At 45.7% G+C, this 27,471-nt stretch overlaps 1 protein-coding gene across 1 annotated transcript in view; it reads right to left on the bottom strand.

The window, feature by feature from the left end:
• The window catches only part of POLA1 (DNA polymerase alpha 1, catalytic subunit), a 2,011,520-nt gene that overhangs the window by 1,638,740 nt on the left and 345,309 nt on the right, over window positions 1–27,471 (bottom strand). Inside the window, exon 17 of the mRNA XM_085622423.1 lies at window positions 6,867–6,928. Within this exon, the coding sequence (XP_085478549.1) occupies window positions 6,867–6,928 (62 nt within the window). The remainder of the gene's footprint in view (window positions 1–6,866; window positions 6,929–27,471) is intronic.

Genomic DNA, 27,471 nt, shown 5'->3' with positions numbered 1-27,471 from the left:
AGAAGGCTCTTCCCCATAGGAAAAAAAATGTTATCCATGGTCAAGGAAAGGATACAAATGCCATGAAAAGATTGTTTTTATTGCAGCTTCTTAAATTTAAATTGCAGCCTTTATGGAACTTCACGCTTAATTGGGGATTTGTAAAATTGCTATAAACTGGAAGATCTGCCTACAGTAAGTGCATGGAGTCCTAAGGCAGGGTGCATAATATTAGCAAACATGACAAGTGTTTAACATGTTCTAGCAGTAAAAATCCACAATGGTGGTTTTTACAGCGAAAGACTGGAAGGCCCATTGACAAGTACAGAATTACATGCTGACAACTCAGCTGTACTAACTTCTGAATGGGACTACCAAAGTTGCTACTTCAAGGTATCGAATAACTTGTTACATTAAGCCCGACTTGAAGCCCAAGTCTAAATTAATATAACTTGTTACCATATGCAACTTTTAGAAAGTTGCCACTCTGTTGCCCAGTTTTCCAGTGGCCATTTGATGAGGCTGGCCATGACACAGCGTTCTTCTCTCCCAAGGAGACATGTGAACAACTCACAGGAAAGGTAACAATAGAGGCCTTCCCCTGGAAGAGGTGTTCCTTCCTCCTGGCAGGAAGTCACACAGGGTATTGGTCCAAAAGACTAGCTTCAAAGGATAAGCCTTCTTTGAAGGGCAAGTAGCAAGCACACGTTGAAGAGGCTGCCCTATTGGGTAGGTAGAAAGGCTGGCAGTGGAACTGAGGAAAAACTGTTGAAAACAAGGTTTTCATTGGGCTTGTAGCCCACAGATAGCCTCACCACAGGGGTATGTTACCAAGCACTTGAGACCGAAAGAGCGGTTCTGCCATCTTCAAAGTAGGCACAATAAAGCACTCTGGTTAGCTAGATGCCCCACTTCACAGGAAGTGGTCATCAGGTGGAAGAGATTCTGGCTAGTGACCACGACCTCCCATAATGGCACATTCTGAGCATAAAAGAGGCACCCCTGGCCCCCAGAATTCCGATCTCGGACTGGAGAAGAGGACTGAAGGAGGACTGCCCTGTTGTACCAAGAACCCGGCGAAAAAACACTGCACTGACGTTGAACTGCACCCGATGCACCTTGGGCTAAAAGGAAAAGGACTGTATCTGCTGAGCCCTGCTCGTGGAGAAGCTGCCTCCTGGGCCCAACCAGAAGCAAGACACTCCAAGGATCAGTTGGCTGACCATCTGTTCCAAGTGCAGGGCCACTATAGCACAGGTAGTCTGCCTGGTGAGTTGGTAGCTGCTCACCCCTGTGCAGCCTAAATGAACAAGTCCTCAATGCTCCAGAGGACTGGAATTCTGCCAAGCTCGAGAGGACCTAGAGGGACGTTTGACCCTGTGGCCAGGATCAACTCACCAATCCCAAGGAGTAGCCCCAGGAAGACCCCATTGACCACACATCTTCAGCATCCTTAAGCATCTTCAGCATCCTGTATTGCTTACATCAGGACCACTCCATAGAAGTTAACAGCAAGGAGCCACCAACACGGGTACTGGACTGACTGCTGGTTTCCCCGACTAGCTCCCTGCCAGAGTTGGTCACCTAAGGTAAACCACATTAAAACGTATCCAAGTTGTCTGTGAAAAGGTTTCCAAGTTTCAAATTTGCTGAATTTGCCATTGCTTGTTCGTGGTTAAGTAAAAAGTTATTTGCTATTCCTTGTAAATTCTGTATCTCTAGAACCCTCTGGTTGATCTTTTTCATTTTGGTGTTTAAAATATACCAAATCGTATCTATTTTTTTTTTATATTTGTGTCAGATTTCTTGAGTATGGTTTCTTTCTTCTGCAGTTTTGGTGCTGTTCCTTTGCATAGATCCGAATTCAACAGTTTCCATCCACAATGAAGTCAAAGTTTTGCTGACCTACTGGCCCCATCTTTTGCCATCCGTGAGACTTCAAATGAATGTCGGCACAAAAAACACTAACTCACGGGATGGAGATTTCCCAGACTTGAATTTTTGACTGTCAACCAGCAGAAGTGTTTGATGTACTCATGAAAATGCCAGATCTCTTTTCAGCAGTTCCATTCTGTTGTCTTGAGTAGATTCTATGTCAGGACCGGAGGCTCCGATTATGCTTTTCTTCCTCCGCTTTATTAAATACATAAATCTCACAGCAGCCAGAAAAGCAACATGAATTATTTTATCCCAACAACATAGGGAAAAAAGACCAAAGAAGAAAAATAACAAAATCTGCAATTAGAACTACAAATCCCATAAGTCCATAGGGGAATGTTACAGCTCAAGTCCTTTCATAGTGTTGATGAAGTGTAGATCGCTCCTCCATTTTGTGTGACCCTCCTCTTTCTTCGCAGCCAGTTAAGCTGTGTTTGCCTTCCTTATGGTATAAACTTGTTAGTAATTGTTGTTTTGTGATAGTTGCGACCTGGAGCACAGATTGTATCACAACCTGTGCCCGGGGGTGTTTACGGGATTCATTGGTTGATTTTTTCCACAGATTCCCTGCGACCGCGGAAGCATTCTCGCTCCTTACGCGGCCGCCTCCACTTTAAATGCGGTGCTTCTAGACATTGCAAGGGAGAGCTCACGCATCTTGTTGCTCCTGCAGCGCAGTCTCCTCAGATGAGGAGCCGCGCTGCGCGAGCTGCTTCGCCGTGAGCCTTGTCCCCCTGCCGCCTCACCGTGAACGCCCTTCGGGGTTGTATTGTCCCAGGATTCTCATTTCACACCCCGCTGGTGGTCCGTATTGCGCCTCAGCCGCATAAATCACCATAGGGCAGGTTTTCTACACGATAACGTGATCATCTCCTTATTAAGTGCGTGCTGGGTGGCGGTTTGACCCTGACAGTTAGCTGAGGGCCTGCCGCATCTGGGGGTCTGTGCAACCTCAATAGTGGTTTTATCCCAGGCTAAAAGCTTTGATGCCCTTTGGTCTGCCCACATTGGTTCTGGCTTCACCAGACTGCTATAAAAATTGGGGTTACCACCTCTGCTCATCCTGTGTGTGGCATCTTTGGTTTCCACTTGAATTTAACACTTATTTGGCTATTTGGCCCTATTGCCGGGCACCAAGGAGCAGAGTGATATATATGAGGGTGAAGTACAACAAAACCTTCCTTATGATGATGAATTCTTTGACCCCGCCCCGAAGTGCTGCGCTGAGGGTGGCCCTGAAGGGGTGCAGGGGATGGGCAAAGATGCTTTTGAGCGCCTCAGAAGAGATTTTTTAGCTAAAGCAGTTGTTCCCTCCCCGGCGCCACTTCGCACCCCAGAGCCTATTGCCTCCCCTCCACCAGCCTTCCTATCTCCTGACAGGGGTTCACCAGCAGACACAGATGACGAGGAGGGGTCTCCTTGGTCCTGGCGCCCGTCCAACTCTTCCGTCGCTTTGCCGTAGAATAGTACGGGCATGCTGGAGCCGGATGAAATCATTCATCCGCGGTCGGCAGCCTGGACGCTTGGGGACAAGGTGGACAAGTTTTTAGCGGGTTGTCTCCGCAAGCCCCTGGAGAAGGAGGCCAGGAGGTGTCTGCGGGCAGAGTGCTCACGTCCCACTCTAGAGGGGAAGCTGGCCTTAACCTCGGAACTGTATTCCAGGATGGCCACCTTCTTGGCCAAATACATGAGGGACCCCCGTAAGGGCATCGACCGTTCATGGCGCTCCTGTCAGGATAAGCTCCTGGATGCCATAGGACCCCTAACAAAAATTCTAGATATGGCGGAGGAGGAGAAGGTGACAGGTTCCATAATATCCCCCGAGATTGTCGAATTGGGCGCAGCGGGCGGTAATCTTTAGGCAACGCCAATTGCGCCGTATCGACAGAACGGTGGCGCCCTCTTCTGATCAAGTTAGATCCTAAATTAGGCAACTTGGCCTCGGCAGGGGCAGTGGCGCAAGGGGGCCTCTTTGGTGACCCCTTTGTCAAAGAGCTGGGCAAATTCGTGGCTACATTCACCTCGTTGGACAAGGCCCAGTCCAACATCAAGAAGGTTTCCAGCTGCGTTTTTCCAAAGGGGCCGTTGCAGTAGGGGTCGCACGACCGACCGTGGCGGTCCGCAGAATCCTGTTAAGGGACAAGGCTCCGGGCGGGGACAGAATAACTCCCCTGCAAATTACACCAATTTCTATACCACCAGAGGCCAACAGTTCCGAGGCGGCTTCATAAACAATGCAAGAGGCAGTGGTGCCAACGATAAGTCTCATACCTGCAACGCAGGTTTGTATCGGGGGCCGCTTGGCGGCTTTTCAGAGTGCTTGGGCACGTGTTACCACAGACGCTTGGGTTCTACAAACCATCCGGGGGTTTCACATCGAATTTAACGATCTTTCCCGTCAAGAAGGGTTTCCACGTCCCATCTCCTTCACCATTGCCAATGCACAGATGGTCGACAAGGAGTTATCAGAGTTTCTCCGCAAAGGGGCTATTTGTCGCTCAGCTCTGCATCCCAACGGTTTCCTCAGCAACATCTTTTTGGTGGACAAACCCGATGGGGGTTGACGTCCGGTAATCAACCTCAAGTATTTCAACCGGTGGTTGGTTTACCAGCATTTCAAAATGGAGGGGATTCACCTCCTCCGGGACGTCCTTCTCCCGAGCAATTGGATGGTTCGGCTGGACCTCAAAGACGCTTATCTAGTAGTCCCCATCCATTCCCCGCATCGGTGGTTCCTTCAAATTTTGCTGGAAAGATCAGGTTTAAGAATTTATCACCATACCGTTCGGGCTTTCATCGGCACCTTGGTGCTTCACTAAGGTGCTCCACCCTGCGGTGGAGCTCCTACGGAGCCATGGTATCCGTATGATTGTTTACCTGGACGACATCTTACATATGGCACAATGTCCCAGGAAGTTGACTGTTCAACTACAAAAGGCGGTTTCCCTCCTGCATGGGTTGGGCTTTGTCATCAACTGAGACAAGTCAGTCCTGATCCCGGCTCAGAGTATAGGGTTCCTCGGGTTTGTCGTGGATTCACTCTGCGCTTCCTTAAATCTGCCATCCCGAAAGATGGCCAAGATTCGACACAAGCGGAGGCATACCATCTCCATGACGCATCCCTCGCTCCGTCAGATTGCCCGGGTGGTGGGCCTTCTCTCCTCATCCATCCAGGCAATCTTCCCAGGGCCCCTTCACTATCGAGCTCTACAACGCCTAAAGGCACATCAACTCAGGAGAGGTCTGTCGTACGATCAGACGGTTCCCCGGGCGATCTTCGGGTCAGTCCCGGACCTAGTTATAGAATCCGATGCCAGTAGGTCGAGTTGGGGCGCCCGTTGTGGGGAATTCTCCACCGGCGGCGCCTGGTCATTAGACGGGCAGGAACTGCACAAATTGTCGCAAGCTCCTTGGGGGGGCCGGGGCTGGGTTGGTTGTTCGCAGTCCGATGCTGGACCAGAGACAAGGTGCGTTCATGTGTCCTGTTAAAGATGGACAAAGTCTCAGCAGTCCGCTGTGTCAACCACCTGGGGGGGCCCCCGTTCCCAAGCCCTGGTGAATATGGCAAGGGAGTTTTGGTACTATTCATAAGGAAAAGAGAGGGAAGGTGCACTCCATCATTAGTCGTAGGAAACAAAAACTTGTATTTCAGAAGGTCTTTTTTCTTTTTTCCTTTTTATTTGAAGATGATTAATACAAGAACGGCACACAGCCAACGCGTTTCGTTCCCTTGTGCCCTGGGAACTTCGTCAGGGCAATATAGTTTCAACTGATATTCATGGGGAGAACCCCTCAAGACATATAGTGTAGATCCTTATATTCCAAAGGGTTCTTAGATATGACTAAATCCGCAATCAAGACCTTAGTAGGTGCAAGAAAAACATCCAATGGTAGTCCCGAGCATGTGGGAATTATCCCAAGAATTATCCGTATCTAGACAAGTGTCACAGTCACTGTTTTTCTGAGTTGGATATCTGTTTGCCGATATCCAACTCAGAAAACAGGGACTGTGACACTTGTCTAGATACGGATAATTCTTGGGATAATTCCCACATGCTCGGGACTACCAAATCACCGAAGTGTCCTTACATTGGATGTTTTTCTTGCACCTACTAAGGTCTCGATTGCGGATTTAGTCATATCTAAGAACCCTTTGGAATATAAGGATCTACACTATATGTCTTCATGTTTAAATAGCATCTTTCAACAGCAGATGCTGGAAGACGTTGCACTCACTTTAAATATGCATAACGAATGGAACTTAAGTGCTTGACCTTGGTCTGCTGTTGGTTGCTTTGTTGTTACAGTTTTGGTACTATTGCCTGGCTCATCAAGTATCTGACAGCAGAGTATCTGCCGGGTCAGGCCAACCAGGTGGCAGATTGGCACTCCAGACATCTGAGGGATTCCAGCCAGTGGAAACTGGACTTTCATGTCTTCCAGTGGCTGCACGACCTATGGCGACCATTCTCAGCGGACCAAATTCTGTGTTCCAACAAGTTTTGTCAGCCATAAAGAAAAGGCGGGGGTAGGAAATGTTGGTTACATCTTTCCAGCCACTTGAACAAATGCTATTTGTTTTCTGGGTGCTGAACCAAAAACTTCAAAGATTTTATCATTGCCACAAAGTGACACATTGGACACAAATTAAACCATCACACATCTACAGTGCTAACAACATTGGCCATATTAATTACGGTTCATGGTAGCCTACTCCCCAATTTATAAAAAGTGCCTTTGCTGTTCTGAATAAGAAATGTTTATAAATAACTAACAATAAAGAAGAAATATTTTATGCATTTCACTTACCCTTTTGCTAGAACCATTGTTTAGCAAAACCCTGTATTCTCTTTACACAAAAATAATCTGGAGCAGTTCAGCAGCACTTTTACCTTCAATTTTCCACGACAGCACCATGAACTATAACAGTTTCAAAATAATCCAAGTACCTTTTGTTTGATAGCTTCCTTGTAGTCATAGGGGAATATACAGTCACTTGGCTTGCAGACCACTGTAAAAAAAATAGTGTTATTTTTAGGAATTTATGCAAGATAAAAACTTTGCAGGTTGCTTGCTCAAAACTAACCAAAACGTTTGATCACAGAATTTTCCAATACACAACAGATATCCAGAAAACCTGTACTGACAAGGTTAATTCACTGCAGCACATGCGCGGCAGGTAAACCCCATATTGTTTACTGTTTAACTTTGCCCACACAGGATACAGTGCATGTTCATGCCATTAGGGTATTCATTATGGGTATATTGCAAAGTAGAGCAGATTTAAAAAAATCTTTCAGAGTAGGAGGGGAGGTGTGTATTTTTTTTTTTTAAAGGCTACTTCAATATTCTGAGGATATCAAAATAATTGAAATATGAACGGACAGACAATTCAATAGAGTTCTCTTATTACGTGCTTCAACTTCTGCTGGCTATGTAAAAATGCATTAATGTAACCCCCCTGCGAGCACCATAAGAGATTCTTAGTCACTGAGAAAGGAAGATACGTTGACAACATTTTAAATGGAAAAAACAAATGGGGAAAAAAAATAAAGGCCAAAACAATATGAACATTCACCAACTCTTTCTGCCGGTAAGAAGGTACTTTTACAAGAGACATTTGTTGAAGACCAAGAACAGGCAGGTGCAGAGGACTTTATTTTTGCATTTAGAACATCCCAATACAAACATTGTGTGCTGGAGTATGGCCAAGCAAAGAGGAGTGTAAAACAATAGTCTTGTGAGCTCACAGATCCTGGCCATAGAAAAGACATAATACGTCTAACAAAAAGGTGGCTGGCCCACTCCATGAATGTACAGACCAGAAGGGGCCTCTTGGGACTAACCACGGTGAAACAAGCACTTCATGGCTTAGCGAGCCTCTTCTGTGTTGACATGGTAACCAGTGCAGACTGAACTCAATATGGGGTCCACCCTCAAGCCATTGTGAGAATCAAACAAACATTAGTGGGGTATAGCATTTGGATTCTGCGGGTGTGGCTAGTGGGGGTCAGAGGGTGAACGCTGCAGTCGCTGGCAGCTAACGTGCAAGGAAACAGGGTTAGCGCTGAGAGGTACAAGAGTGACTGAAACTGAAAGCGGGGAAAACTCCAGGTCCTAATGGCCTTTCAGGGGATCTTTTTAAGGCGTATAGTTCCCTGCTGGCTCCACATTTACTTAAGATGTTTATGGCCTCTAAAGAGGAAGGGGTACTCCCAGCAGATCTTAGACTAGCGACAGTGGTGGTGATTCCTAAGGAAGGGAAACCCCCAGATGAGTGCTTGTAAATAAAGAAACTAAGATCCTGGCCACTGTTCTGGTAACACGCCTTGTATCGGTTATCACCTCCTTGATACATGGGGGCCAGACGGGCTTTATGTCGAAACGTGCCACACGTTACAACCTACGAAGGGTAACAAATTGTATGGATGAGGTCTGCTACTCTGCCTGGATGCCGAAAAAGCGTTCAACACCATCCATTGGCCCTTTATGACACTTTAGAGAAATTTGGCTTTGGTCCGGGATTCCGGGAATGGGTGGCCTTGTTATACAATGCCTAACCCAGGGGTTAGGGTCAGTGGGGCTCTTTCCAAGACCTGGCTGATTCGACGGGGGACTAGGCAGGGTTGCCCACTTTCCCCCGCACTGTTTGCACTTATTTTTGAACCTCTGGTTGTGTCGTTAGGGCCTCACCAGGGCTGAGTGGCTTTGTGGATGATTCCAGACAGATAGCGGAGGAACGCATATCGTTATATGCGGACAATATTTTGCTGTATGTGACGAATCCGACGGAGACTCTCCCTCAAATCCTGCGCATAGTTTAAGAATATGGCTTCCATGCGGGATATTAGATTAACTGGACCAAGTCTGCCCTATACCCAGTGGGGGGGATGCTAGAAACTCGGACCTTCCCTAGCTGCTTCCATTGGTCCACTGAAGGCTTTACCTACCTTGGTCTTTACCTTACTGTGGGCGTGAACATCAGCCTGGTCCGCAGCATTCGGTGGGTCTTCTCAAACGTTCAAGAAGATGCTAAACGGTGGCAGAAGCTTCCTCTAACCATTACGGGAAGGGCTGGCATGTTTAAAACGGTAACGCTACCACAGTTCCTCTACGTATTGCAAAATACCTACATTAAGATTCCGGATCGGATATTTAGAAGCATTGATAGTGAGCTCCGCTTGCTCATCTGGGATGGGGCCCATCCACGTATTGCACTTTCAACACTGCAGCAGAATCCCTATAATGGGGGTTTGGCTCTACCAGACATTAAGTCATATTATAGAGCGGCACATCATTAATGAATGGATCCATGCATCTGGGGATCATCCGACAAACTCGAAAGGCTGCAGTTTAGGGACCATACCCATCTTCACTATCTGTATGGAGGTAAGGGATGTAGTAAACTGCTCCAGGCGACCCAGAGGACGATGGAGGCATGGAAGAGTGAAGAGCGACAAATGAGGTGGGATCAAAAATGTACCAGGGAAACTCCACTGTGGGAGGGGACTAGGCTAAAGGAGATTGGAAAGCTGTGGCTTTGGGCACTGGGATTTAATAGGGATCTCTAAAATAGGTGATGTCCTGGACCATGATGTGTTGGCCTCTTTCCACTCGCTCCAAGCTAGATAACACCTACATGACCCTCAGACATACGTGTATCTTCGCTTGCAGCATGCTTGCGTGGCGGAGGGGTTGGATGGGACGTCGCTGCCGGAATATGCCCCATTGGAAGGTCTGCTTTCCCAGTAGGAAATCCCGGTTAAAGCCATTTCATTTACCTACAAAATGTTTCTTAATAACATGCCCGATAGACTGGATCCTCTTCGTGCCAAATGGGAAAAGGTCACCGGTGAGTTGGAAGATATAGACTGGGATGCCGCTCTCATGCATCCACATGAAGTGGCCATTAAATTACGGTTACGGCTCATCTAGTACAAAATACTACACCGCGCATATTTTCATAGAGCCAAACTGCATGCAATAGGAAGAGCCGAGAGCCCGGAGTGTCTTCGTTGTCACACTGAGCCTGGGACGTTTATAGATACCCTTTGTGGGTGCACTGAGATACAGGCCTATTGGGGGGTAGATTGTGGGGGGAGCTCAATCGCATTCTTGAAGCCTAAATAGAATTAGAACCACGGTTTCTCCTTTTGAGGATTTCGACAGAGGTAGACGTCCCAAGGAGCAAACTTGTCTTAGCTAATCTGGGGTTGGTAGTAGCTAAATGGGATATAGCTAGATACTGGGGATCACAACAGATACCTACCATTAACGAATGGAGGGCGAGTCTGGACTTGAACATGGTTGCGGAATGGGTGACATGAGAGCCCGGGCGGTCCTAAAAAGTTACAGAAAATATGGGCACCATGGATTGAGTATTATGGTCTGGAGGTGGAGGGAGATGAAGGGGAAGGGATTTTGTCATCCACAGGACCCAGGGTAGAGCCTTGACCGCTCTAATCTTTGTTCCAAGTATGTGGCACCATGAGACCTGTATCGTGTACTTTGATTCCTCTTTGCGCTTGGTCCGCTCCCACGTATTTTTGGACTCCGCCGAAATAGTCTTTGTCATATGCCTACCCTACATGGCCACTGTGGAATGCTATGCAATGTGTACTGTGTATTCATGCTTTGTTTTATGTTTTGTTTAGAAAACACAATAAAAATACATTAACAAAAGGTGACAAACAAAGGAAAAGAGCAAAATAGATTGAGTGAGATGGTGTATCACAAAGTCAGAGTTGATCACTGAGCTAGGTCTGAAGACATAACCATGGAGGCCACTGGACCAATTCAGCCGTATTCTCTGCCTCATCCTGGCTAAAAATGGTCTCACGTCACCAAGTGAGACATGACACCGTCCAAAGTCTAAAACCAAGGTACATGTAGTACGAAAGAAGTGATCTAACTGCAGCTTCCTGTTCCAAGCCCACCTCACCTCAAACCAAAAGCTTAAGTGTCACAAATAGACAGTAACAAGAGGTATTTGACCATGGTCATACACTAAGAAAGACCTCACTGCTTTTTACTGAACTAAATTTTACGACTTCCTCTCTGAAAAATGGTGTCTCCAGTTCAGTGTTTGACAACAGTAGCCTATCAGTTGAAGTAGAATGCCATAACTGGAGGAAGGCTCTGGCAACCATGTGTAGAAGCATGAAGAAATGTGTGAAGATCCAGTTAACAGAAGTCCGAACATACTCAGATAAGAGGATAACATAAGAACCAAGGAGAAACATTTGACAAATGGGCATATCTACACAAGTTATAAACAAGGAATTGATTAACAAATTTGAGGACTGAAATATTAAAGGACACAAATTTGAGTTGGTGTAGGACAGTGCATGAACTTTTTTTGGCCAACCATATAAAGTAGGGATGTATCGCGAAGTGGCAAGTGAACGACAAAATACTCCCTGAAGAATCAGGATAGCAGGATGGGGCAGGGTGCAGGGCAATTCTGGCTAGCTGGGATTTTGCAAGTGAAAAATAGGGAAAAAGTGAGGCGGCAGCAGGACATAATAAAAGCAAGAATAGAGTCACAAATGGTGGAGAACTACTAAACATTACTCACTTTGAGTGCAAAGAAACAGACACCATTCCATGGCAGACCGTATATCAAATACAAGGCGGTCAAAGAAGAAAGACCACAGCCTAGAGTTAAATTGGAGGACAAGAACTGAATTTCAGATTACAAAAGACCCAAGAACATGGTGCAAATTAAATGTTATGTTCCACATACAGGGGCTTAACTCGGTAAAAAGTGGATTGCTTCGACATCGCCTAAGTAGAAAACCACCTGTTCTAGAATACAAATCACACCTTTTTACAGATACCACATGGCTCAAAAAGGAGGAACAATCCATGCAAATTTTTGTGTGTTATTCCACGAAGAAACAGGAAGCAGCTGAGCAGCTACACCAGTGGCTGGACGTAAATTGTAGGAAAACAGAAAACTCGAAGGTAGATTTCTGCAACAAACAACACAATTAAGGCCCCACAGGGATATATACATTTTCTAACATAAAATGCATTCCCCTGAAGCTCTAATTAAAACAATATGTGCACCCAATGGAAGTGAGAACTTTTTCCAACAAGCAGATTTTACAACTGTGAACTCGCAGTAGGCAAACCTTTAGTGGGGCATTATTTAAATGCAGTCCTCAATCCATAACTGGACAACAGCCACCAACACCACCTCTAAATCACTGATAGAAGGCATGCAAGAAATGTCCTTAATGCGGAGTGGCGACACCACCAGGGATTAAGACACTATAAACACTTCTCCCATACACACAAAAATGATTCCAAACTTTGCTACTTTCTTAGTAAGCCATGCAATACTGGAAACGGTAACCAATACGGAGAGAGTGCAAGGTACCGTGTCCAGGTCAAGTAATCACTGGCAGAAGAATCAAATAGGACTTTCAAACAGCACTTCTGGCCCTAAATTATATATAGAAAAGGACTAGTTGTTGAGAAATAAATACGTTTTGAAAAATGCGTATTTTTCTACCCAGAAAAAGATGAAAGGTAAGTGGTAACAAAATTGTGAGCACTGATCTATCAGCAGCTGTTTATAAAATAGATACATTTTTTAAAGGCTATGAGTAGCTTGAGTTGCAACAAGTACGTTGATATCTCTTTTCCTCCATCCCAGCCAGTCTGATCTCCACCAGTATCTTGCTAAAAAGACGAAAATCAGTAATCGATACTCTGTGAGCGCAACGAGACGGACCTGGTTTACAGAGAACTCTCAATTTTAGATTAAATAAAATAAACTGTGGGATGCACATCCTTCACAGCAGCCGCAAGAGTGGACAGAGGCAAAGGACATGATACAGTGCGGCCTACGTGAGCTTAGAGGAGAGATGTAGTTCCGGAGGGCCCTTAAACTGCACTGAACAAGCATTTGCAATGCAATAGGTCGCGCATTTTCAAAAATTTGACCTATTTGTAATGTAAATGACAATGCCTTTTATCATTACATTTTTTTTTTTTATAAACACAAAATGTTTTGCCATTTACAATGCCAATAGCTCAAAATCTCGCAAATGCGAGACCTATTGCATTGCAAATGCTTGTTCTTTTTTTCCTAGGGGTGCCCAGTCCCACCTGGGACACTCCCATGGCATGTTTTTCCCAGTGGAAGCTGCATGAAAGCCCCCCCAATCAGGAAAACGTTGCATTTATGGAGGCCCTGCTGGTGTGAGGTAATGGGGGGTCACTTGGAAAGAGCTCATGATGAAACAAAACCTGTGTATGTCCACCACCGGAATGCACAGCACTATCAGGAATGTTTTATTGTTTCAGACCCGCTCTGTGATTTTGAATGGAAAATCAGAAAGTTGCTTCTAAGAGAAACTGAGATAACTTTGGCACAGATCTGATGACGATCAGTGAACTGAAAGTAAGAATGCAACATTTACCAAACATGTCTGCCTTTTCCTACACACCAGGGCTGTACTGTTGTCACAGAAATAAAATCAGGCCTGGATGATACAAGCAAACAAAGCATGTATTTAAGGGGGAAGTAGGTCTATGGCTCAACAAAATCCTGCTGAGACGTTAGTAGATGTACACCCCTAACCAATATAAAAACAAAAAAAATAACAAAAAGAAAAAAAGGACACGCACAGTGCTCTCTCCCCCTCCTTGCAAAGTACATGGTGGGCTCCCCCTACAGACTCACTCAGGAGCTCTCAGGCCAGGTTACTCTGCTGAGGGGGGGAGGCCTGGGGCACCCCCGCCTACCCCTCCCCCCACACACTGCAGGGGCCTTTGTTAGTTACGCCACTGGATAGGCCTTCCTCCCTTTTAAAACCTCCAGAGTTTGGGTCTCATCCGGTTGGCCGGCAGAGAGGGCATTTAGACATCAGCTGAAAGTGGAAGCTCTTGCCGTCTCACCTGCCACCGCAGAAGATGCGCCTTGCTTACCATATCCCAGACAGGATGATGAGAGCTCCGGTCAGGCGCTGGCCAGCCGGGTGTCGAGACAAAATGTACAGCCCCAGTTGACTAGTTAGGACAGGCTGGTGAGGTACAATTATACAGGCAGATGACAAGCCTTCACGCGCGGCTGGCTTGAGAACCGATGACCAGCGCGAACAGCAATCCTGTCAAGCCCTGGTCACAAAACAGCAATCAGTCAGATGCACTGTTGTAAAATCATGATTTATTCTTTTGCTTTGAATACATGAGAGCATGGCATGATGTTCTGGTAGACTGCCGCCGCGGGTTCACTGGGTCCTCCTAAACATCTCGGAGTCTGTCTGCAGCGTGCATAACATCGGTGTCCTTGCACAGCCGGGGCAACAAACACTGGCCCTGCAGTTTAATAATTCACAGCAGGCCTGGGTGGAAGTGAACTGCTTCCCTCCTATGTGCTTCTCCACTCAAAGTCGAGGCCCCAAAATACATAATAGTCAAAATTAATATCGTTCAAAACTTCTGGCGTCCGAACTTAGTGTATATGAACACCGAAGAAGCAGCAAACCCCAGGCTCGCGTCCTCGGCGTTTATTTGGGTTCGACATTCCAGCGATTTTCTTTCTCTTTCTGCCCATCAGCAGCAGGAGCGCCGAGCTGAAACGGTATCTATACACAGAACTGCAAAACATGACCTCGGTTGCAGAGAGTGTCGGATCCACTCCGACTCCAGGCCCCTCAGCAAGCAGCAAGGCTAACAAGCTCTCGCTACTGAGCAAAGGCAGCCGCTTGTTTAAATTTGCATCGCGCTTTCACTTTAAGTGAAAGCGCGGCGCAAAATAAACACGCGGCCGCCCTTGCCAAAGGCGGCTGGAAAAACAGTGCTGACATGACTAATGAAGGAGACCGTGTCACGCCGCAAGTAAAAGATCCAGTCAGGATGGGCTGTCCAAAAAGAAGACAGGGCGGTAACAAAAGAAGGTCTTTTTGAAGAGTTTTTCGGTCGAAAAAGCTCCTCCTCTGGAGCGTGTTTCGGTGCCGATTTTTTCGGGTCAGATTGTTTGTGTGGCAGAAGTTTTGGAGTCGTTTTAAGCTCCTTAGGTCTGGAATCGGGAGTTTTCCTGAGTTCCGGTGGGGTCTTCGGCACCGGTTGTTTGTTCGGTTCCGATGGTTTTTTTCGGATCCGTAGGTTGAGTGCCAAAGTTCTTCGGAACCGGTTGTTTGCTCGGTTCCCAGGGTTTTTTTGGGGCTCCAAAGGCTGAGCGCACGATTACTTTGGAACCAGGTGTTTACTTGGTTCCGACGATTTTTTCAGCGCCGGGACGTCTGTACCAGTGGATTTCAGTGCTGTGTTTGCAAACTGGTGTTTAAGTACTCGGTCTTATCTGGGATCCCTCGTTTATCTGGATGTCCACACAGTAGTGTTTTTGTGAAGGTGTGGGGGGGGGATGGCCAAATCACAGCCATACGGATGTGTTTGCTAGGAACATTAGCGTTGCGCCCTTCTTCCTGGTTGAGTGTGCCCTTGGGCATTTGGGTAGAACCTTTGGCATCCTTGTGCAGTAGGTCTGCATAGTTGCCATTATCCATCATACAAATATCCCCTTGGTCACTGGTGCTCCCTCGTTTGCCTTGGCAAAGAAGATGAAGACTTAGTTCCCTTTTGGATTGGTCTGTCTCTTGTTAGTGGTAAATGTCCATTGTGTGTAAAGCCTTCTTGGCCTGTGTCTTTGGCTTCCGGAAAAAAGCTAGTAATTGGATGCTTCGGTTGAAGTGGAACTGCATTACCACCTTTGGAAGGAATTGTCTGTTCACAGGACAACCTTGTCCTTGTAAATTTGATGTTATGGTTCTTGTATTGATAATGCTTGTAGGTTGCTAACTGCAGAGGGCGGAATGAGGTCTTTAGGGTCGAAAATTTCAACTCCAATGGGGTAAAATCATGAACAATTGAAACACCTAGAGGGGCACTGTATAGAGAGTGAGAGAACCTTTCCTACCAAATACTGATGGGACATCACCAGGGAGTTTTGTGAACACAGCCAATGTCGGGAGAGGAGAGGATGGGGGAGAGATGGAAGGGTTACTTGCTGAGAGATTAATGTGTGACAGTGCAAAGTTCAGGAGGGGGCCTCGATGTCTGCCTGCTTGTACTCTGCGGATCTTGAAGGCCTTGAGGGATTTATCCAACTCCTATTTCCTCTGGAGAAAGGCTGCCATTTCAGCCTTGAGCCTTTGTTTTTCCGTTCAACCTGGAGTGCCCTTTGTTTGGTATTGTGCAGGATGCATTTTCCTTTTCTGCGTCAGTGGCTCCCTTGCCTTCGTGTCTAAGCTCTTTTCCTTTGCTACCTCACGAGCACCAGCTTGCGTTGAGTACCCCCATCAGTGTCCTTCGGTTGGTACACACCCAGCTCCTTATGTTTATGCTGACCTACAGTCGTTGGGTGTTTACGCTGATCCTGCTTGAGGAAACATGGACTCAACATAGTATCCTACGCCGATGACACCCAGCTCATCCTCTCCCTCACCAAGGAACCAAACATCAACAAACACAGTTTCCAGGAAGGAATGAAAGACATTACATCATGAATGAGCAGCAGCTGCCTGAAGCTCAACTCAGAGAAAACTGAAGTCCTCGTCTTCGGATCCATCCCCTCCACATGGGACAACACCTGGTGGCCCACCGCCCTCAGCAACCCTCCCACACCCACAGACCACGCTTGCAACCTTGGCATCATACTCGACTCCTCCCTCACCATGAACCGACAGGTTAACGCCGTATCTTCCACATGCTTCAACACCCTCTGCAAGACCTTCAAATGGATCTCCCCCCAAACCAGAAAGACTGACCCACGCACTCATAACCAGCAGACTGGAAAATGAGAACGCCCTCTAAGCCGGAATCAACAAATCTCTATCCCTCAAACTTCAGACCACCGCAGCCAGACTTGCCCTCGGCATCCCATGACTGACAAGACATCACCCTGCACCTACGAGACCTCCACTGGCTCCCTGTCGAAAATAGAGTGACCTTCAAGCTGCTCACTCATGCCTTCAAATCCCTGCACAACACCGGACCCCAATACCTCAACGAAAGAATCTCCTTCTACGCACCCAAGAGAAACCTCCGCTCCGCCGACCTTAACCTGGTCGAAATCCCATGCATCGGCAGAGCCAGAGCGGGAGAAAGAGCCAAGACCTGGAACAAACTCCCCCTCAGCATCTGACGAACCCCCACACTGCAAGCATTCAGGAAGAGCCTCAAGACCTGGCTCTTCGGATGCGATGGAGCTACTCTAAACACCCCCCCCCCCCCCCCAGCGTCTTGAGACCTACAAAGGTGAGTAGTGCGCGTCACAAATCCATGATTGATTTGGCATCCAGCTCGCCTCCCAGGGCTGGTTCAGCCTCCTCGATGTGCTGCTCATCTTCACTGGATAGGCCAAGGTCTGTTAGGGATTATTGTATCTTGTGTGTGCTAGCCGTGGCGTGGTGAGCTAGTATCATAAGTGTCGTCACAACTATGGCTCAGACGTCGCAATCTTTCAGCAGGCACAGATTGCGGACCTCGTGTAGATCCGTCTGCACAAACTTTGGGTGGCAGTTAGGGCAGAACTTAAAAGGGGCACTTTAAATGACCCTCTGCTGCTTCTCACCTCAATTCCTCAGCCACGTGGGTGTTTCACTGGCGTGGTCCCCGGTCTGGGATCAAAGAGGCTCCTCTTCTCGGTTTCTTCTGTTCTTACCAAGTCAGCTGGTATTTTTCAGTGTTTTTCTGGCCTTTGTATTTCAGAGAATTCTTTTGTGCGTCTCCATCATGCTTCCAGACCCAACAGCAGAAAATAGAATCTGAAGATGGCGACCATGCACAAGAACTTCTGGGGCACCGTCCCTTAAAGGTGGACTTACTAATCACCAGATGATGGTCAACACCCACAGTAAAAACAAACATTTGTAATGCAATAGGTCTTGCATTTACGAGAGTTTTGATAATGCGACACCTATTGTATTACAAATGCGGCACTTTAACTTTGTCAGCCACACCCCTTTCTTTAGATGAACCGTATCTAATTAAAGGGGTGTAGACGCCATTAAAGTGAAACCGCAGTACGGGGAACCCAACCTGGACCTAAAAACTAAGATTCAAAGAAAGCAGCACTGTGTTGCCCGAAAAACCAGGACTCAAGGAAGGTATTACACACAACACAACGGGCTGCTTAATGTAAACATTAAATAAATCAAGTTTCAGATTGTGATTGAGGCTTTAGAAGAATTTACATGTTAACCAAGGATGTAGAGAAAGGGCAGAGATTGTGGTTCACCTGCCTATGTTAGAGTGGGCAAACATTAACACTCCTCTGAAAGTACAGCCTTACTAAAATCTTTAGTGCCCACTAGACTCAGAGCCCCTAAGGGATGTGGGCCCTATGTCATAGCACCACCTGCAGCCCCCGCACCACCTGCAGCCCCCACCCCTCCTGTGTTCATGAAGCTTAGCAGCAGTTACTGAACAAGCCTGCAATGAGATGATAAAAATGGTGTTCTGTTAGAGGGCATAGCACAGGCATTGACACTTAGAGCCAACCAGCTGAAATACTACTGGGGCTAAAGTCCTAGTACACCAGCGACTGTGGCAGACTGCTGCACCATTAGGAAAGAGATGCCCCTAGGATGTAAACAAACCTGACTTCTAATCCTAGCGTCTACACTTTACCACGTTTTGTGATCCCAAGCATTGACTTAATCGGCCTCGGTTTTATGTTGTATTTCAAAATCGCAAGCACTTTGAAACGGGGGTAAGAGATACACATGTACACATTCATAGAAATAAACAAAAAACTAGACATTCCAAAATGGAAAGAAGGGAAAAAAGTAAAAAAATATATAAAGGCGATTGGTAAACTGGGAGGGAAAGTGGAAAATTAACAAATAACTAACGAAAAAAACACAGGAACAAACAGCACGAAAGTGAAAGACCGCGAGACAGGCAAATGTAAACAAGGGCGGTCACGCTGATTATAAACAGATGGCCCATGCGTGCCGCTGCTTGCTCCCACAAGGTTGGATGCCGCCACACGCACAAGTGTTAGAAAAGTGCAGACCGATTCCAAAAGGTCATCTCCTGCGCTAGACTCTACCTAGGAAAAGGACAAACAAGTCTCCGTACCCAACCACTTTGGCAAAATGGATGCACAGCATGCTAATCCAGAAAAGGTTTCATGCTGAAATCTTTTTATGTTCAAGTTGGACCATAAGGAAAATTCAGGGAGATTTAACTTAGCGATTATCAGGGAGATTTTTACATTACGCTGGCAACAGAGATCATCAACATTTTTTGCGAGGTCTATTTCCCAATACGATTCCTTTACAACCAAATCTCTGGTGTCTTAAATTAAGGGTTCCAGTTCGTAAAATCCCCATAATCCCACTATGTATGTAGCAACAGTATGACACTTGCTTTTATAGAGTATCACCATTCCCTTGGGAGGTTAGGGGTACAATTTATTAGCAAACCTAAAAACTGTTTTGCATGATTCTTCCATTTGCTGAGACTTCTGGATTATAAATCTATCCCAATTCAAATCAGCAGAGAATAAAATACCCAAATAGCTATAGTTTGGCATCTTCAAAATAAGTATTCATCCCACCATCAATTTTTTAGAGCTTGTTTGTAGGACAACTAGTCAGGATATATGATTTCCTATGATTAACCTTGAGCTTCAAGTCCTTCATAAAAGAGTAGAAACCATCAACAGAATTTGCAGACCGTTTGTGGTGCAAGATAAAAGCACTGCGTCATCTGCACAAAGCAGTACAGGGACCAATCGCTCACCAATTTTAGGAATATTGGGGGTTAATAACTTTAAAAAGGCATCCAGTGCATTAATATAAAATAAAAATGAAGGGATCCAATATACAGCCTTGTCTAACCCGCCTCATAACTTGAATAGGGATGGGGGGGGTGGGGGGGGTGGGGTGGGGGGGGGGGAAGGAAGGCTTGTCACCATTCTCAACCCTCATTGAAGTATCTTGGTGCAACCTTTTCAGGATTATTAAGGAGGCAGGATTAATTCCCGCTTGCTCCAAAATGTCCCATAAATTATCTCTATCCACCAAGTCAAAGACCAAGGAAAGGTCCATGAAAGCCATGGCTCCTCTCCTGGCCTTGACATATTGGCCTATATTGAGGGACAAATTTAGAACTTGTTCAGAAGTGCCCAGGCCTGGACAGAACCCGTACTGGGCATCCGTAAAGGCGGCACTATCTACAGACCAATCTTCCAATCTCCCTAGAATCACCTTCCCAAAGATCTTTGCAGTGGAAAGAGAGATGGGCCAGTAATTTGACAGGTCATTTTCATCTCTTTTTACATAGACTGATATGGTCCCAGATTTCTTCCAGGAAACTGGCGGACCTGTAATAGCTAGTGCTATAAATACATTAGTAATTAATGGTGGGCCGCTGCACTTCCCCCACTGTAATCGTTTTACTAAAATTCACCAAATCCTCCGAACTAGAAACGGTCTCTAACCGATTCAAAAAGGTTGCATCTCTCTTTTCTGAGGTAAAAATCTTTGTGAAATGAGAAACCCCCATACTGTTCTAAAAAATATGCCATCGGTCCCTGAAGAGGTTTTTCAGGTAAAAATATATATTTTTGTTTTAAAAGGACAGTTAACTCTCTCTCAAAAGCCTTTATCTTCATTAAGAGAGGCAGCCACTCCAGATCTTCCGATGCTTTAGCCCTTATTTTGTTTTTCCTTTTATTGATTACATTAGTATAATTCAAATTCACTGCTCTAAACGCAATTACATCACACAGGATTGTATTAGTTGTTTGTTTCTGAAGTTTATATGCCTTAGTACAATCCTTACTAAACCAAGAGTGAGCTAGACAGAAGTTCTAGCTCAGAAATAGAGGTGTAAATTTTGCTGAAGTTATCCAGTACCACCCTCAGTTCTGTGTTATATATGATTAGGCATTATTATGCAGTATTCTGCAGCAAAGACCTTGGTTAATATCACGCCAACATGCTTGACCTATGTTTTTTTAACTATGCAGCAACCTTCGAATGAGAGTACCCTACACATTGAGGTATAGATTATCTGGGATGTATGCGTTTTGTTCCCTTTTAATCGTCATCTGCATAACATATGAAGAAGCGATTTACAACGTTTTGTCTGCTCGGCAGACAAGCTGCAAACATCTCATGGCAATTCTAGTTGTAAGCACCAGTAGTGACATACGCAATTATAGGGTCTTTTTCACTTGCAACCAATTAGCAGAGCAGGACTTCATAATTATATTGAATTAAAACCATTGAGTCTGTTGCATCGCAATATGGCTTCTGCTATGGCTATTTAAGGGTACTTTACTAAACGAGGAACCAGAAAAAAGCAACAATTCTTACATGCCATACACCGAGTGTCACTAAGGACTTCATGTTTGGGTCCCCACGGCAACTCAGGTCTACTGGATTAAGGTCATGCCTTTACTACCATAGAGTTAACTATGGACATCAATTTGATGTTAACAAGATTCTAGTCACACCCTTAGTCTCTCAACACCCACCTATAAGAGGAGCAGGTTCTGAACACTACAGAAAGCAACCCAGGTTCAGCGTTTTTACATTCTGTTACTTCTGCTGCCTTTATGACAGACTATTGGTTACAAGAGCAATGCCGGGATGTGCCAAGAGCAAGCCAAAGATAGCAGCTGCCACCCCTAAATAATGTCTCAAGACTCCCACCTCGCTGTTCTGAAGCTCCTTTTCACCACTATTCCTCTCATTTTGTGCCCTTATTTGTGTCTCCCATTTATGTCCTTAACTACCATTTCCCTGTTTTTTTCTCATTTGTGCCCTTGTTTCAACACTTTTTCTCACTGCTTTCTCTCCCATTTGTACCTTTCTTTCGCTGCTTTTTCTCGTTGGTGCCCTTGGCTCCTCCACTGCTTTGAGCCTGCTGTCACCTTTCTCGCCCTTTTCTGTTCCACCCTCCCCTCCTCTCTGTGGTGCTTAACTGCTCAACCTTTCATGTGCTCCTACCCACCACCCCATGTGTATCGCCCAGGTGCTACTTAATGGGGGGGAATCACAGCAGATGCATGCTTCAGGTGGCAAAGACATGTCAAAGGAAAGCCTGTCTGCGCCCATCCATACCACAAGGAATCCTGGTCCACCCCGATCCACCAATACCCACACCCTTTACTAGCCACCCCTCATCGAGCTGCTGCTGTGCAGCTCAACACAGCAGCAGAGAAAGGGCCTTCACCAGCATCTCCTGCAGCTTCATCTGCATCCCCACTAATGCAATACCCACCACGCCCACACCATCAGCACCCAGAATACCACCCACTCAAGCACATTCAAATCGAAACACACACACACACACACACACACACACACACACACGGGACCTGCTGAACAACTCCGCCCTGGAACTTTCTCTCCCCCCTCTCAGATACATGGGTGACCAACATCAGCATCGGACATCACCACGGCCATCCACACCATCTATACGGTCAACCAGTACCTCTAACTCAGGCCAGGGAAGGAATCTTCAAGGACACCATCTGCTGCACCCAGTCTGCAGAAACTGAAACTACATTTAGCAACTCTCCCCTTCAAGCTGTGTATCACTGCCAACTTCATACTGTGTGGCGCCCTGCTCCATTTTACCCCAGGATCCCACAAAACTTCACCAACATAATCACGGACTAGACAAACTACAGTGCCAAATCATTCTAGGATACCTACTTTCACCTAGAGGACCTTAGCAACCCCAACTCCGCCACACTCCTCAAATACATCGGACACCTAGGACTCACTCAACATGTATCTGACCACATCCCCGTCACTGGAAACAATCTGGAACCTGGTTTCACCTCATTTAAAGACCTCACATTCAACAAACCTATACCCATCATCTGGACTGACCACGTCCTTGTCCGTTTCAAAATCAACATTCCCTACATGAGGCCAACCACCAGTGCTGGAAAAACTAGGAGGATTGGTCTTCCAACCTCTCCATGAACTACCCACAGCAATCAGCAACTTACCTAACAGCATCAGGAACGTCAATGAATGAATCACCACCAGCAACACACTGTCCCATCACAAGCAAAACCAAACCGCGAGGCAAACTGAGGCCAGTTGGCACACAGAAAAACTCAGAATGACCAAGCGACAGCTAGCAACTGGAAAGGAGATGGAGAACGAGCCAGGAAATCCAACAGAGAAGGCTTCAGATCCACCAGAGGCGCTACCACCAGCAAATCCAGGAAACCTTGACAATCGCCTCTGCCTACTCTACGGTAGCCTGATATAGCACGCTCTTTCCTCCTGTGCGCGTGTGACATTAATCTGTTGGTGAGAAGCCTTGAGCTTGATCCATTGGAATCGTCTTTCATGAATGACGCCACTGTGGCAGGGTACATGGATCCAACAGGTTTGGTCCCTCAGGGGTTCACACAGTGGGACAGAATAGGAATTACTTGAATGATTTTTGCCGAGGGGAGGACACGTTTCGAGAGCTATGGGACATTTACAACCCCTACCACACGCATTTCTTTTGCTACCTGCAATTACGTCAAAACCCTGCTTGTCCACATCTCGGTAGATACCTAGATCCCCAAACGTAAACCTACAGAAGTTAAACTGCTGATGGGCAGATTAGGCAAGGGAGTAATTTCCACACTCCTCCATCCCCTGATGGAAAACACACCTAATCGATTTCTCCTCCTGCAACACAGGTGGGAGGTTTGGGTGGGAGATTTAAAATAGGATAATTGGCAGGATGCATGCTTGTCACCCAGAGACCTGGCTATTTCCTCGCACCTTCAGATGGTCCTAATCAACTGCCTCCCTGCGACATTTGATTTCCACCGCCCCCCCCCCCACTACTACATGGACCTTGCTGCCCTGGACGTATGTGCGAGGTGCACCCTTCCTGCACTTTACTTTTTTCCATATAGCTTGCACTTGTCTGGCATGGTCTGAATTTTGGGGCGGGATCTCTCCACGGTCCTGGGCCGTCACACTGACCTTAGTCCTTGGACGGCCCTACCGTGTCTCCTTGAGGTGGGGGAGGGAGGGGTGGGGACTGAGGTCGGATAGGGCATTTATTGGAGTAGACGGACTAACTGAATAAATGTGTGATAATCATTGTTGTAGTGAGCACAACAAACCATTAGGTTTGCTTAAAAGACCCCTCACACACCAACCTAGTTGGTGTCATGCTTCATCAAAGGGGTCCCAACCGGGTGGCCAAATGCCCCCCGGTTGTGCTACGCCTGGTTACAGCAGAGCTGGTGTGGTGTGATTTGTGTGAAGTGTTGTGAAATAAAAATATCTGCGAATCCTTGCCTGTGGTTTTTATTAATGACGGCCCATGATATAGTGATGCAACTACTGGGGAGGTATTATTGCTCCTAGTTGACTGGTAATGTGGTCTACATGTTTCAGCCCGATAAGGTTGGTGAGGTGGGCTTTCTTCAGGACCGAGTGAGTGAAGACGTGAGTGGCAAAAACGGAATCGCCACTTGAAATAGTGAAGTGCCTAAACACGTGCTAAGGTGTGTGGCAATAGTGTTGGCGTACTCACAGACACTGTCAATAAAAACCTGTAGGGAGAAAAAGGACAAAACAAGACCGAGTAGCAACATTAAATGCAATCCTAAATTTGTGCCGCTTTTATAGTCTAAAGTGGGTACTCACAACAGTGATAATATACATAGCCGTGGTTGAGTGGTGGCGCATGCTGCTAATGACTCAAGGTATGCGCAGCGACTAATGCAACATGCAGCAATGGATCTCCAGACTAGTGGGTATATTGCTTTGGCGCGTGTAGTCATGGAGGATTTAAAGTGCAAATGGGGATAATGATAAACAGTGCCAACGTGTAACTCTGTAAGAACCTTGGTGATGTAGCGCAATGCTGAGCAAGGGGTGACCACTCGTGATAAATGTCATGTGGTCACTTAAGGTGACTTTGATTGCTAACATGCTAAATGCAAAGTTTAGCTCCTAATTACACTAGATTTAAGTGTTAGGCAGAGATTTGAGGCTCGGGAGGGGTATCATCTGTAGTCCCATTCTAAGGAATGAAAAGAGGGAGACATCGTGAGCAAGGATATCTATGGGTGCTCCAATGTCTGGGAAAGAGGCGGAGGCGCAACCTTACTTGGCATAGATGAGTATCCCGTTAGTAACCTGATGTGGTCTCCCGTAGTCCCGGCTGGTAATGGCATCTTTTGTGCCGTTGATTTTTATGCAGCGGGACGCGGTCAGGTATGTGCAGGATTGCACAACCTCAGATTGATTGGTATTGCCGGAATAGATGGTGCGCATGCGTAGAGATCAAGTCGGCGGATGGCAAGCTACTACGCTGGGAGCGAGTACATAGCTTGGCGGCCATCTTGGGAGCGTGATGTTTGGGAGTTTGTGAAGTTGTGTGAACCCGCAAATAGTGGGTGGGAAAAGATTCGAAAAGAAGAGAAAATTTAAAAGGGGGCAGACCAATGAGATCCGGGTGTAGAAATCACAGCTCAAGTTCAATTGTAGGTTACATGTACTTTAGGAAGAGGTATTGCTATAGAGAGCGGTCTTAACCCGGTATCTGAGGGCCGGTGAGGTGGATAAGGCATGAAGAGAATGCTGTATATCAACCTCATAGGCCAGCCATCAATGGTCAAAAGGAATTACCCGACAATCGTTATCGAGTAAAATGAAGGCTTCTCGTTAGGAGATAGGAATACGTGGAAGGACCACACGCTCCTATCCTGGGGATAGTGCAAAGAACTGCGCATCTTTAGTGCTTTTGAATCCCACAGCAACAAAAGGGGACAAGCAGATCATTAATAAGTGGAACCAAATACAATGATAGCGCTCAATATTAGAGGTTATCTACGAGGTATAAGGATATAAGGCGGAAGGTCCGCTTTTTAAGAGTGGGTCTACCGGACTCCAATATAGGATTTCCTCTCGACTTTTAATACAAAATCGAAGTCAACGAAAAACCTCTTTATAAGGATCTCTAATAATGAGGAAACAAGAGAGAAAACCTTATGAATTTATATGTCTTGAAAAAGATGGGAGTATTTTGACAAAAACCATCGAAACGCGTTGACGCTATTCGGATGACAATCTCTACGGGAACATGGTCTTGGTATTTTACAAATAGAAGTTTAACCAGACCATATGTTCACTGATTCAGATGACATGTTTTTATAAAAGACTAATTTAGGAGTCTGGAATTGTGTTTTCTCTTGTATATGTGTTTGTCCTTTAGGTTTATATAATGATACAATATATGTTGAAGGGATTTCATGGAATATATGGAATGTATTAATGTATTTTCTTGGATCAACTTAATGGTCTTTTTATGTGATTTTATTAAAGAAATATTTTGTACTATTTAAGTTGATGTGTTAAATGTTTTAAAGGTTTTTTTTGGGACATTTCATTCTATGAATGCTATTCTTGCTTTGAATGTGGTTAGTGTATATGTTTTTTAGGTGCATTCCCAAGGGAATTTGCTTAGAACTTGTAAAGAGTACCTCATCCCTTTGGTCAGGAAAAGGGGTCTCTCTCTCTGTATAATACACATATTGAGCACAACCGGTTGGTTGGAGAGGTGTAGGGTTTGATAGTTCCTACTATGTAACTCAGTTTATTAAGTGCTAAATCAATCAGTGATAACACAATGGATAAACTAAGAACATTTGGTTTTACTGAGGATCAATTTAAAAGATTAATAAATCAAAATCCCTGTAGTAATACCACCAATGCCTTGAGCAATACTAGCCATGAGCAACTGGTCAAGATTTTGAACACCAAAAAGAAATTAATTAGAAAGGAATTACATGCCGAGTTTTTAATAGAGTACCTTAAAGCCGGGGTAATTCCGATAGGACTTCAAGTGAGGAATGAGCCAGATTTGTTCTTTGAGAATGAAAAATTCTTGGAAACATGGACTCATATTGCTAATCATTGCAGCCGTGACTGGCTTATATTAACAATCACAACGGCTCAAGAATTGATTGACCTAGAAAAACAACAAATAGATGACATGGAAAAGCATTTCCAACAGAGCTCTGTATCGGAGGAAGTCAAAAAGATATTTGAAGAATTAGAAGTAGAAGCTAACGGGTATCGTGAATACCTGTCAAACAAGAAATTGAAAAAACAGAGAAAAGATGTATAGAAGTACAGTGTAGAAGGGGTATATCCGTATTTGGGGAAAGATTACTACACCAATAAAAGAGATCAGAGATGGGAACAACCCCAATTTCAGAGACCAATTTATTCCAGGGGCGGGAACAAACGTATAACCTTTTCGGAAACCTAGGGATCCAGTAGCGAGGATGAACATACCAATGAGGCGGGTGATAGAACAGGATCATCTTTTGAACGTGAGCCTTTATCATCGAAATCGAGGACAAAACAGATACAGAAATTTTCACAGGTAAGAACCTCTGAGGAATCAGGGACCGCAGAGGAACCCTCAACCTCAGAGTTATGGGGAACAAGAATATCTTGCAACCAGGAACAAACGAAATTGGAAGTAATGCAACTTCCAATCATCAATCTATCCCACAAAGTCTTGACCCAAGAGGAAAGG

The sequence above is a fragment of the Triturus cristatus genome, chromosome 8, assembly GCF_964204655.1.
Source record: "Triturus cristatus chromosome 8, aTriCri1.1, whole genome shotgun sequence".
Lineage (NCBI taxonomy): Eukaryota > Metazoa > Chordata > Amphibia > Caudata > Salamandridae > Triturus > Triturus cristatus.
Note: the sequence above shows the minus strand (reverse complement) of the source record. Positions and strands in the feature narration are given on the sequence as shown.